At 39.3% G+C, this 13,298-nt stretch overlaps 1 protein-coding gene across 2 annotated transcripts in view; it reads left to right on the top strand.

Moving 5' to 3' along the window:
- The first annotated feature begins 8,784 nt into the window (after positions 1 to 8,784).
- Positions 8,785 to 13,298, top strand: part of LOC126335081 (protein O-mannosyl-transferase TMTC4-like) — a 141,251-nt gene continuing 136,737 nt past the window's right edge. For both annotated transcript variants that reach the window (XM_049997975.1, XM_049997974.1), the window contains exon 1: positions 8,785 to 9,411. In XM_049997975.1, the coding sequence (XP_049853932.1) occupies positions 9,282 to 9,411 (130 nt within the window). In that variant the 5' untranslated portion in view covers positions 8,785 to 9,281. The remainder of the gene's footprint in view (positions 9,412 to 13,298) is intronic.

The following is a 13,298-nucleotide window of genomic DNA, read 5'->3' as shown; positions in this document are numbered from 1 at the left end:
TGCCTGCTTGATAAAGTGTGTGTGAGGGGGCTGAACTCCCCCTCCACTTTCCCCTTCACTCCCCTCTAGAGGTGTGCTGCTGGTGGATGATAATCTCAGTTAGCTGCTCCTACAGGGAGTTCCCAGCACTGACAGACCCCATTGCGGCTAAGGGTAAACTGAGGCATTCTATCACACATCACAGAAGACCTACTCCTGGTCAATATGCAGCTAGTCGGCTGAGACATTTGCCTTCTGAGAAACTGCACACAACATTTGATTATGTGATTGCTGATGGAGTGGTGTCAAGATCTCATAGTTCATAGGAGTCACCACTACAGGCAGTGAAGATAAAAGATTGATCATGGTGAATTTGTGAGAAATGTTGAGGCCTTAACTCTCATACCACCCCTGATAGATGCCCTGTGCCCAATCGAATTTCAATAGCAATTTAAATTTTGTGTTTCATGGATGAGGTGCTCCGTGGACTACCTCTTGTTTCCTGTTACACTGATGACGTACTGGTATTATCTCAGAGAAAATAGGGGCACACCAAGCAGCTGTGAGCATTACTCAAAGAGACTGGACAGTTATGGGGTTAAGATCAGTAGAGACAAATGTGTGTTCGATGAACAAGAGGTTAAATTACTTGATTATATTGTCTCTCAGGCTGGTATTTCTTCCAATCGTGATAAAGTAATCTGCATAATAATGCAGTTTCCACTGCCTGTGACTTTTAAATGCCTACACTGCTTTCTTGAAATTCTGAATTACTATTATAGGCCTTTGCCCCACTTTGCAGAGACGCAATGATTTGATTAAGGAGACGAACACATTGTGAAGTTAGAAAGTCCTGTGGAATTCTGAGGCCACTCAAACATACAAAGCCCTCAGAAAAGCTTTAGTAAACGCTACTCTCTTAATCCATCCTGTTCCCAGTGTACCCATTGCCTTGGTAATGGATGCAAGTATGACAGCTGTGGCTGCAGTGTTGCAGCAAATGATTTCGTCAACATGGCACCTGTTGGCATATTTCTCAACGTACATGTCAGAGCAACAAAAATATTGGAGAACTGTCGACAGAGAGCTGTTGGAGATTTATTGGGTAGTTAAACAATTTTAGCCGTGGCTTGGTAGCCAAATGTTTAAAATTGACACAGATCACAAATCAGAGATTTCTATTGTTAAATGTGTGACTGTCTGATGAATTCTTCTCGGGTTATCAGCCGAGTGGTGGCGTCGTCTTGTCGCAACGTTTCAATGAGTTTCGTACCCATCATCTTCTGGCGAAGATTCCACTGCCTGTGACTTTTAAATACCTCCACTGCTTTCTTCGCTAGAAGATGATGGGTACAAAAGTCATTGAAACGTTGCGACAAGACGACGCCACCACTCGACTGATAACCCGAGAAGAATTCATCAGTGGAATACACCGAGAAAGACTGAAATCACATATGTGTGACTGAGTTCAGTTATCCCCAGCAGGTGTCTGATGCTGAAATTGCACAGTTTTTTACATATAACAATCACACTGCAGAGCAGATGAATGCGGTAGCTGACAGTTTGTATCGCAACTGTGAAGCTATCTCCATTATTGACTGGGTGACGGTGGCTACCAAGCTGGGGGCTGACCCATTCCTCATGCACTGCCACCCAGAACGTGCTTTGACATGCTGCTGCAGGGTTTTGTGAAATGGATCTGGTGCAACGCAGAGGAGAATGGGGTCCATCCATTCATCCTGACGAGGTGCCATTGAACTGTTTTCGATGTATTCCACAATTTATCACACTTGGGAATTAGGGCATCCACAAAATTGCTGTCAGACAAAGCTGTGTGGCTGGGGGTGCACAAAGATTGTTGTCGGTGGTCTCGGAGCTGCATTCATTGTTAAAAGTGTAAAGTATCTCGACACCCATTGACCCCTGTGGAAGTTTTTCCTTCGCCATTTGGGAAGTTGGCTCATCTTCATTCTGATATTTTCGATCCCCTACCCCAATCTGTGAGCTTTGGTTTCATGGTTACAATGGTGGACAGATTTACTAGATGGCCTGATGTGGTTCCTGTCCTTGACATCTCAGCTATTGCTGCTGTTTCGTCTTGGTTTTCCCAATTTACTAATCCTCAGGTGATAAGATCAGAAAGAGGCAGGCAAATTTATTGCCAACTATTTGAGGAAATTTTGAGCTTGTGAGGTTGCAAACATGTTAGGATCACAATAAAAGGATGCACAACATCTTCAAATCTGAGTTATCTTGCTATGCACTGCTGGTGCACTTTCATTAGTGCTACATTGGTAGAGAACCATAGTTAAGAAGGACTTTGGATGTTCTGCCACCCAGCTGGTGTACGGCAAAGCTTTAAAAATACTGGATGAGTTCTTTTCCCTCTGTGGCCGAGCGCTTCTAGGCGCTACAGTGTGGAACCGTGCGACCTCTACGGTTGCAGGTTCGAATCCTGCACCACTCATGAATGTGTGTGATGTCCTTAGGTTAGTTAGATTTAAGTAGTTATAAGTTCTAGGGGACTGGTGACCTCAGACGTTAAGTCCCATAGTGCTCAGAGACATTTTCTTTTCCCTCCTACACCTCCCAGTTTATCAGTTGTGGAGTGTGCTGAGTTTTTGTGGACTTCCTAATGCACATGGACTGTCTCCAGCCTATGAATCCTGTGCAGCGTGGTACCAGGCCAATCTTCCACCACAAACCTCTCTCTGCATGTAGTTTAGTTTTGATGAGAGACAATGCAGTCAGATCACCACTTGCTCCTCAGTATGCTGATCACTTTCGAGTAATTGATATGAATGACAAAATATTCACTATCAATAGGATAAGAAGATGGGATATGGTAATGGTGGATCATCTTAAGCCTGCTTTTACTGGTGACAACCAACCTATCCTGTCATGTAGATCCAGGTGAGGATCTGTTCATGGACATCAGTGTCATTTGGATGTGTGCCTATGGATACCTTCTCGTACACAGTCTACTCCACGAGTTGTGGAGACGTAATCTGGCTGAATGATGACGTGCAGGCTTCTATGGGTTCACAGTGCATGTGGTTTTTTGCAATCAATGTAGCTGGTCAAATTTCACCATAGTGATCAACATAAATGTCACATTTGACAGTTGTGACTGAGGTACAGGTCTCTAAAATGAGGGTGGGGCTGGGGTTAGGGGTGGGAGGAGGCATTGAGAATCGATGAAGTCAAGGACAGTCATTAAGGTATAAACAATCCTTGACTAAGATCTTTGTCTTTTATGCTTTGTTGATTATGATGTTCTTTGCCCTCTCTATCTCTCTCTCTTTTGTTATAATAATGTTTTCTGGGTCTCCTGTTGCTGTGTGATGTGGAATGACATAGTAAAGTGTTTGTATTAACAAGCTTGTGCGTTAATGGATGCGATATTGGCATCCCCTAAAATATTTTCTTTCCTGTACATTTGCGAGATCCTGAATTTCTAGTACAAAAATCAATAAACAGTTTCAAGGGCAATTACATCATAGCGGAAATGTTAAAGTTTGTACAGCCTGTCTGTAGTTCAATTTCCAGAACTCAGAGTATATTTAATTAAAATTTATAATAAACTAATACGTAGGAATACATTTAACGTGGGTCTGTTATCGCCAAGAAGATTGTTTTTGACTCCTCTAGCGGAAAAGTGGTATTATTCTACTGAAGAATTAATGGATGACAATTTCGTAGTTTGAACAAGGCAACAATACATTTTTTCAATGGTTTGTGAAAACAGTAGTGAGTTGTCTCATAAGAATAGGTATTAAAATAATGTACTTTTTTATTACCCCTACTGCTGTTATAAAGTATCTCTCTGCAAATATTGATGTGTCCCCTGTAGCAATCATAGATTATAAATCTCTATGGAGTGAGCATTCAGATACTTGGAATGAGAATTCTGTCTGCAACATCTCTTGCCGTTCACGTTACATGATCTTGGGATGGCACATTTGAGCCCACTTAGCGCATAGCGTATTTTGAACGTTATTACTTCACTGGTACAGATAGATCACCTTCAATAGAGCCGCGAAACTTGGTATATGTGTTTTATAGACGCCTTTACACTTTCATACCTGGAAGTGAAATCAGCTCAAAGATGGGAGGGTAAAGAGTATTGCGCTTTTACGTCATAATGTGGAGCTCAGATTCTGCTTTGTTTATGTTTACACTTTTAAATATTTTTTAGGGGCGAAATTCTTCCTTTTTATTTTGTGGAATCATATTTTGATTCTTTTTTCATCTTTCAGGAAGCAGAATATTAAATCACATAATGTAGAAAACTGTCTCATGCAGACGTGTTTAGAGACATACAATGGTTTGAGAACCTTCATAAATTGGAGGAAATTAATCAGACTGCAATGTATAAATTTTATCTGCCTATGAGCATAGTGTGAATCTGTATGACTGGTAATTTACTCAGACACACTTGCAAATTTATCTAGCATTTGTCTAGTAAGCACATGGCCAAGAAATCACAGAAATTAGTTCTGCAGTACATGACTTTAAAATACCACATCTCGGTACTTTTCCAATATATAAAGTGCCTCATATTAATATGACATTTACAATTATACATCTTTTGTACACGCCTATGAAAAGTAACTGTCCTCCTTTCACATAGTCTACTTCTCTTTACATCTGCAGCAACTACAATACTGCACCATAGCTGTTACTAATACTCATATGTGCAGAAACATATGTACGTAAAACAAGGGGAATACTGTAATATTCAAGTCTGCTATTACCACAAAATATAGTCAAACCAGTGTCATCCCAAAACCAGATGACTGGCTCGGTTTGATGTTGAGAACATGTGCAGTAAGCTATGCTCACTTCATTGATATATATAGGCCTACTCTATGGTAGAAATAATCTACATCTGGGTTTCCACAGACATAATTTTCATACACATGCGACCCCACACCACCACTCACATAAGTCAGCTTACATGTGGAAAAACCCTTCTTGCACTATGTCATGCCAACTTAGGATTAAGTTAGGAAAGTTGGAAGGCATTCTACTTTCTTGCATGATGCTTCCATCACTATCACCTACGAGCTTCAGCAAGTGCAAGTAGGTGAATATGCTCTCATTCTGTTCTGGTTCATTCGGCTTCACAGATCTAGAATTCTTTGTTTATGAGCATGGAATGTTAGCGTCACTCCAAAACAATGGGCTTAGCCTTCAGCTAGATAAACAAATACTCTCTAAAGGGGCAAAATATTCTTCAACAATGAAATAGGGACATCTTCATAGTCACTTATTTGTAATGGAATAACACAGCATCTTTTGAAATGATGAAATAAATTAAGAAGTACTGTAACTGAGAGTGTGAACTTACTGAGAACTGCAGAACAGTCAATTCTGTGAAGAAACTTTTTATGTCAGTACAATGGTGATAATTTCTTGCTCTGCAGTATCCTACAGTGAGACTGTGTAACCTACCAGCGTAATGGATCTAACGAGATTCCATCACACTGCCTTTAAGACTCCACACAAATTGTAAATTATATAAAGGAATCGCTATCTTGATATGCCCTAACGTAGTATCATAAGGTGGGAAATTGAAATAATCGCGTTCTATAACTATCCGTTCAGTCAACAGAATAAATCAGTGAACTGAAGGGAACTATGTGCTCTTTCAAACAAAAATGTAAATGAAATGTAAACAGATTATTTATTGTTTTAAACAACGACAGAGTATTGGCATCAAAACTCTACAAAAAACAAAGTTAACTGCTGACTACAATTAACGTGATAGGCAAACGGAAGAATGACTACTGTATCGTAGCTGTGCATTAAATAATTAATCCAGTACAACCCAACGATTAATTTAGAAACTCCAGTGGTCAATTGAATACCACACCAAACGATACAAATACAGGAATCCAGTTTAGCCAAGCTGTGGCTTCCTAACAACCCCCATCTAGTGAACTGTGCTGCTGTGTTCTCTCACCAATCTGCTGTGGCGGTGAGTCGGAGTGCCATGGTCAAAGTTGAGAATTAGAATCTTGCTCGTCAGGACTCGGACCCGTCCAGGTGCCATGACATCTCCAACCAGTAATCTTTTTCTATCTGCCACCAAACCAATTGTCCCTTTCTCATTCACAAGCTCCCAACTCGGCAGTTTGCGTCCACCTGGTTGCAAACGCCAATCAGCAAAAATGTAACTATTTTCCGCCAATAGAGTGTTAATGCCACATTTAACAAATCCCCAGCCTGGAATGTCGTCAGTCATGGACCAGAGTACATTTTTCTAACTAGTTTGTCCTAGACATTCTCATTTGATGTAAGCCAGAGATGGGAGAATCAGAATGTTGTTTAATGCTTCTGAATTTCCTGAGGGCAAACCAACATGACTTGCACTCTGTGAGGTCCCTGTTCTCACCTCAGTTCGCCCAAAGTTCCAAGGCTTGTACTTTCCCCCCATAAATTGTGGTGTCTGAGCAAGCACTTGAAATTCTTACGCTAGACCATCTCAAGAAGCGAGTTGTGCCAAAGGCCGAAGACGCTGACTTAGAGCAAAGGACAGGTAGGTTCCATGACCCTCCGTCAGTGGCCACTTCACACGAGCAAAACAGCACAAAGCTTTGAGTGCTCATGATACATCTGCCACATTCGGAGCAGTGTGCAGTTCTCACGTAGTCGCGCACTGGGACTGTTAGCCCCTTTAACGATGACTGCTGAAATAATATAAAATGCATTTCCCCATAATAAATCAAGGTAATGAGACTTTACGTATATGCAGCTAAAGCGTCCTGCCTCTCAGCAGTCGTGACAAGGAGCGAACAAATTTAGTATAAATGTGAGGAGAAAAGTCAGATAACTTGTATCATTGCAGCTTTAGTCATTGTGAGTAAATATTGCGGTGAAATAGAAATTTATTTGTGGCTTTACAGATCTGAAACTAATTTTCACTCTCGTTGATAACCTGTGTGAATATAACAGTGTTCATATTGGCCCTCTCACTGAGTAATGGCTGTTCTGCACAGTAGTACCAAGTTGGTTACAAAATTAAGTACTGCACCAATAAAACAAAACTTACATTTATAACACCTGTGACCTATAAAAAACTTGACTAGCCTTGGAAATAAAAACCTAGCTGAACGTTGAGTCAAAAACACCTTACTACCCCATCTCCCTTCAGTGTGTAGTAGATAACGTAATAATTTAGAAACAGTTCTCTAACTAAATGCCGTCCTCGATAGATAATTCCTTTATTACCGTATTGTATGCCGCCAAACGATTCCTGTGAGATGCCCATTTCCATACCCAACACTTGTTTGTCTGATTTTTGCTCATTAACATGGCTATCAGCTTCTTGGCTAAAAGCTGCTAAACTCTTGTAGTTTATAATTTCACTTGTCGCCATCTTGAAAGTCGTGTAAGAAGCATTTCGAACTTGGACCAGTGGAAACGCTAAAACCGGTTCGCATAGGCTACGCAACAGAAATTCGCCACACCTAGTGGCATACGACAATTGCAATGCAGCTGCATATATGAATTTCCAGTTTTCAGTGGCGCAGCTTAGGAGACGCTACTTTTGTAATGCCACAAAAAACTAAGCTTGGTTGTATTTTGTGACACCACTTTTCTTCCAGCACTGCTCGCTGGTGCCAGTATTTCGGAACATGAGCTTTCTGTTGCACTTAACGTGAAGTAATTCCTGCTGTTCTCCGTTCCATTTCAGTGTGTTTTTATTTTATTACTGAAAAACGTCAGAACAGTGGTTAGCAGGTACACTTTCGCAGCTTCTTGAACTAAACGAACAACAACTTATGTTTAATTTTCGATAGCAGTGTATGTGTGTGCGTTTGTGTGTGTACGCGCGCGCGTGGGCACTACACTTGTGCGCTCTATACTTGAAAATCGATGACGTAGGCCTAACCTTGAACAATGTTTAGATGAAAAATAAATAAACGTAATATGTTACCAAAAAAAGAGAGAAGTATGAAATTTGTGAGACCACGCATTGTATAAATTGTGGGTCATATGCGGGGAAATAGCCCCAGAATGTGACGTAGCAGCTGTTAAACTAAAAATTAGCTATTTAGAAATGCCTACAGAAACGAATACATTTGTTGGAAGAGTTACGTGTCTGCAGATGATTCTGAAATGCCAGCTGTCGGTTAGTTTGCCTCAGCAGACAGCATTTTCGTGTTCGAGTGTTTATTTCTTTTGTAAATGTGTTGCGATCCCTGATTTATCGCTGCGCGAAATATATTTTCAGGCATAACATTTGGGTTTCGTCTTTCTTGTGCTTGACGCTTCTCACAGCCTTAATGCCGTAACCTGCACTATATAACATTAATGCTTGCCCGTATGTTGTAAAAATATCGAAAGCTGTGCAACAACAGATAATTTGTTGCGTCTTGTGTGATACATGTTCATAACTAGGCATCAGTACAGAAAGCCACAAGCGCGTGTGAACCCGGCTTTTAATGTGTGTGCAAGCATACGATTAGAGGGATGCACGTGTAAGAAATTCATGTCTGTGGAAACCTGGCTTACTGCTGCTCCATGTATCAACTTTTCGTATAGTTTTCAGTCTCTTACAGCAATGTGTGTCAACGGCAGCGTCGTAACAAACCAAAATGAATAACTGCGCAATTTTCTTGAGACCGACGTCTACTGACAGTTTCAATAATGTTGCACATTATCAGCTAATAATATTATCTACAGCTGTAGATTTCTCGCCTTTGATACTAATTAAGATCACCAGTAATCCACGGCCGCCTAAATCATATGCCGCCAGGATTGATAGGGCAAAGTTAGTCGATTGCAGAGCAGAATCAAGTATCGAAGTGCCGAAAATGTCGACTGCGTCGTGTGTCTTATCAGTGATCATCTTCACTTGTGTACTTAAGAAGCCGGTATGCTTGCTCACGTCGTGGATGAAGTAGTTGCTTTTTTTGGCGTAATGAAACTCGCTTGAAATAGTCGAAAATGATAGTAATTCCACGAGTCATTCGAGGGACTGAAATACATCAGCAAGTTAAAATGGCAATTTTAACTAGATGTGCCCACTTGACGTAACTGTCAGCCAAATTCCTCAAGTGTTTTTTAATTAAAGCAAATGAAAGACTGAAATATTTGGAATAATGTATTTGGATGCAGTTTTTTCGTGAATAACATGTAATCCTTTGGAGAAGGATGTACTTCTAAAACTATATCTTGTTGTTGCTGTGGGAAATTTTATGTTTTTATTACTGCAAAACGTAAATATTGGAAGAAATCTTCAAATTTGAGGCCCACCAGATAGTATTGTAACGAGAACAGAACCAACCAAAATGAGAAATGTGAATCAAAAGTTGTTTGAGAGAATAGGTGACAGATGGTCAGATGACTCTGATGACTATAGGCCTAAACGCGGCTCAAGACGCAGAGAAGTCTCCTGGGACTCAGGATTACCATTTCCGAGTGCGTAAATTGCTGTTGTAATGTGACGAAAATTCCTATATATGTGTTGTATGTAGGGAACTTAATAGCCATTGTAACAGTATAACTAGTTTCAAGAGGAGTTCCAATTTAATGCTCCACAAGTTGAAAATAATGTACCAATTGTCTCATTTTTGTGTCATAATGAAGCTACTGCCAAAACCTAATATTGTTTTGTTTTAAATGTTCTGTGTTTCGCCTGTTGTGTAAAGCAACTTGTGTGCTGTATTGAAGAGTGATATTGGCTGCTCGTAAGCATGGTTGAATTGATTGCTCTTTGAAATCACAGTAATAGGTAACAAGTTGTTGTTAGTGCATTGCCATCGAATGTTCTGTGGTTAGTTTGCTGTTGTGTGGTTTCTCCCTGCTGGTAACTATTTAACGATATTGCATTCTTATTAGTTAGGCAGGTGACAGCATCTCTTGTCTATCTTAGCTTCATAGCAATTTTGTGCTAGGAATTTCTGGAGTGATTTTTGTTTAGCTATTCTCCGCCAAGAAGCCAGGTCTATAAATAATAGAAGCCACATTCATATACCTAATGAACACCAGCATTATATGAAACAAAAGCTACACAATTATCTGTGTAATGCCAGAACTCTGGCAGGGTTATAGGAATACACTATTATAGCTGGCAAATCAGCAATACTGCTCTCTTATGACAGAGAATGAAGGAGTGATCTGTCAGCAGGCCTTACAGGATGACAGTACAACAGAGTTCAGTTTAGCATATACAGGTAGAGGCTTTCTTGAAACAATATGACATACCATGTTGAAAGTGGATGAGGTTGTTTGTTAGAAAAAGTAAGAATCTGAAAGTAACTTGCTTTATTTTACCTAAATATGGCAGAAGAGTTCCCAAAACATAAAAAAAGAAAAGAAATGTTTTTGTCACACACAAAACAGATTCTTTTAAATGCCATTAGCAACTGGAATAAATGGGAAATTAATATGATAATGGTGTATTGTGATGGCTTACAGGAAATTGGTTGAGTAAAGAAGTTATGTCCCTGTTCACATTTTTATCTTTTGTGTTTTAAACTTTTCACCACACAGGTCATTTCTATGCAATATGAGCCTATATGCCTTATCCATTAGAATTGGTAATTTATTTGTCCAAGAATCATTTGACAGTTGTATAGGATGGATCAGCTTAATAAAAAGAAACTCTTAAAGGTCATATATACAAATATAAATAGACACAAGTGTTTATTGAGCTGAGGACTGCAAACACATCTTATTCTAGTCTGTCACTGGCATACCCTTCATTTGCAGAGGCAGAACCACATCTCTAAAGAGTTGTATGCCAATTCACTACAAATGCTCCAAATATTATTTTACTCTGTTATTGCCACAATCATGAGAACAATTTCCAGTGTAACTAGTTATATAATTAAATTGTTTTGTTATTTTGTAAACAGCAGAGTAAAATAATAAGTCAGTCACAATATCCACCGGCAGAGTTTCATTTTTCTCAACTACTGTACAACTTTTCATATGAGATAACTACTTATAAGCTGCCCACTACCCACCTGTATCATCGGTCACTGACACACTTTGGTAAAGAACCAAACTGCCCATCCAGTCACAGAGCATACTAGCCTACAATGGGTGCTTCACTACCCTCAGTGTATTAATCCACCAGAACGACACCCATGCCTACCCCATTTTACGTCACTAGTGAGAAATGATCTTGATGTGGTGGTGAGGTTAACAATACATTTATTTTCAATTTAGTCCTCAGCTTTGTTTTGGTGTTTCACTAGGGAGAATGCAGTGGGGCAGCTACAAAAGTGACAGATGAGTCTGTTCCTTGGGGTTGTAGATTATGTAGCCGAGACAAGACAATTGTGGAATGAAAGAAAGATTTGTGTCCACCAGGCATAATTAGACATGGCACATTTTGAATTTGATAGGTTGAAGGGGGGAAAGAGAGAATGGGAACTGGGAGAAGGTGACAAGTAATAGGCAAAAGGAGAAAACTTAAGAAATAACATTTCAAATTCTGGTTAGCAATCATTTTAACTTGTTACTGTAAGTAGGGGATAGGCCTAAACCAGTTTTTCAGCTTAATAGGATGCAGTGGACTTGTAGGAATGACTTTAATGCTAGCTCAGTAGAAAAATCACTTAGAATTAAGGGTGACCTGGAGGAAGTAGGAGTAGCAACAGCACATACTCATGAGGGGTTTATTGAGATTTTGCAGCAACACAACCAGTCCTGGTTTAACACGGTTGTTAGCTGTGTGGAAAAAGAGCTGGGCTAGTTGTTTTTGACTGAAACAAAGTCACATATCTGTTGCTGTGATTGATAGTTGGGGATACACTAATCATGGCTACCACTTGAATAGGAGAGGGAAGATAAAGATTAGCTGAGCACCTTGCAGAAAGTGTAAGGGGGGCTGTAAGCATGTAAAAAATCTCAAATTGTTGGAATCAAAGGGGCACATTCTTTAGGTTAGAGTTATGTTGCAGATTGACAGTACTGAAAGAAATTAAAGGGATGTGAGACCATAATACAATTAACAGTTTCCAGGAAAATAAAGTTAATTTGTTTCATCAGAACATTATAAGTCTGAAAATCAAGATAGATCAGCTTATTGTATGCCTAGAAGATGTGGAAAATTGTTCCATCAATTTCTGAACATCATGTAACCACAGTGATGGAGATATTACATACCAGGGATTATAGACCTGCATCATTTTTCATGTATAGTCAACAGGGAAAAAAGAGCAGGAGATGCAACATATATAAAAGCTAGACACAAACTGAAAAATTCTAAAACAAATAATTTTTTTGTTGATCAGAACCTAGAAGCATGTGCTTGTGGGTTGTCATTGCAGAAGCCTTCTCTGGTAACTGTAACAGTGTACAGATACCCTCTAGGCAACTTTTAGCTATTTGCTGCATTACTTTCAGCTATTAGATGCATTACTGAGCAACCACTCAGACAAGAAGAAACAGTTAGCAGTTTGTGGAGATTTCAATGCAGATTTCTTAAAAGATACAGACAGGAAAAATGAACCAGAATTATTATTTGGGTGTTTCAGGATAATTTCAGTAGTCACTTTGCCAACTCCTGTGCAGCAAAGTAGGACACTGATAACATTTTTTATAGACAGTGCTCAGACTGAAACAATTAATGTGTACCATATTGGTAATGGACTATCTGATCATGATGCACAAGTAATGGAAATAAATAGTATGACACTTTATAACCCTGAAGCAAGCTCATACAAAGCAGTGAGGCTTCATAATGAGAACAGAATGCAGTGTTTTAAGAGAAATCTGAAAGGGGCTGTGGGGGGTGAGGATTGTGTAGAAAGAGATGCCAATGTCAAATTTAGTATATTCCATAGTAAATTTGTGTCAGTATTTGGAAGTCACTTCCCTAAAAAATTATCCAGAGCATCTATGAAAAAAAAGGGGGGGGGAGGGTAAGCTGTGGATAACTAAGGAAATTAAAATCTCGTGTAACAGGAAAAGGGAAATTTATGTAGAGGCCAGAGTAAGTCAAGATCTGATATGACTTTTATGCTACAAAAAGTAATGTAATATTTTAAGGAAAATCATTAAAATGTCCAGAAGTGTGCATGTTATGATGGAAGTAAACAGTGTAGATAACTTGATTAGAACTATGTGGGACATTGTCAAACAGGAGACAGAACAGCCAATTAGAGTACAAAATTCCATAACAATAAACTAAATGACTATGTTGTGGCTGATAATTCATCAGTTACAAGTACATTTCACAATCACTTTCAATGCTATGTTTTAGCAGTAAATATGGGATTTAATGGTTCAGTTGAAAAAGCAAGGGAATGTATTAAAAATGTCACTCCATAAAACTTTAAGCATCTAGAAGTAGC

This window comes from Schistocerca gregaria, chromosome 2, assembly GCF_023897955.1.
Source record: "Schistocerca gregaria isolate iqSchGreg1 chromosome 2, iqSchGreg1.2, whole genome shotgun sequence".
Lineage (NCBI taxonomy): Eukaryota > Metazoa > Arthropoda > Insecta > Orthoptera > Acrididae > Schistocerca > Schistocerca gregaria.
This window is presented reverse-complemented; position numbering and strand designations above follow the sequence as displayed.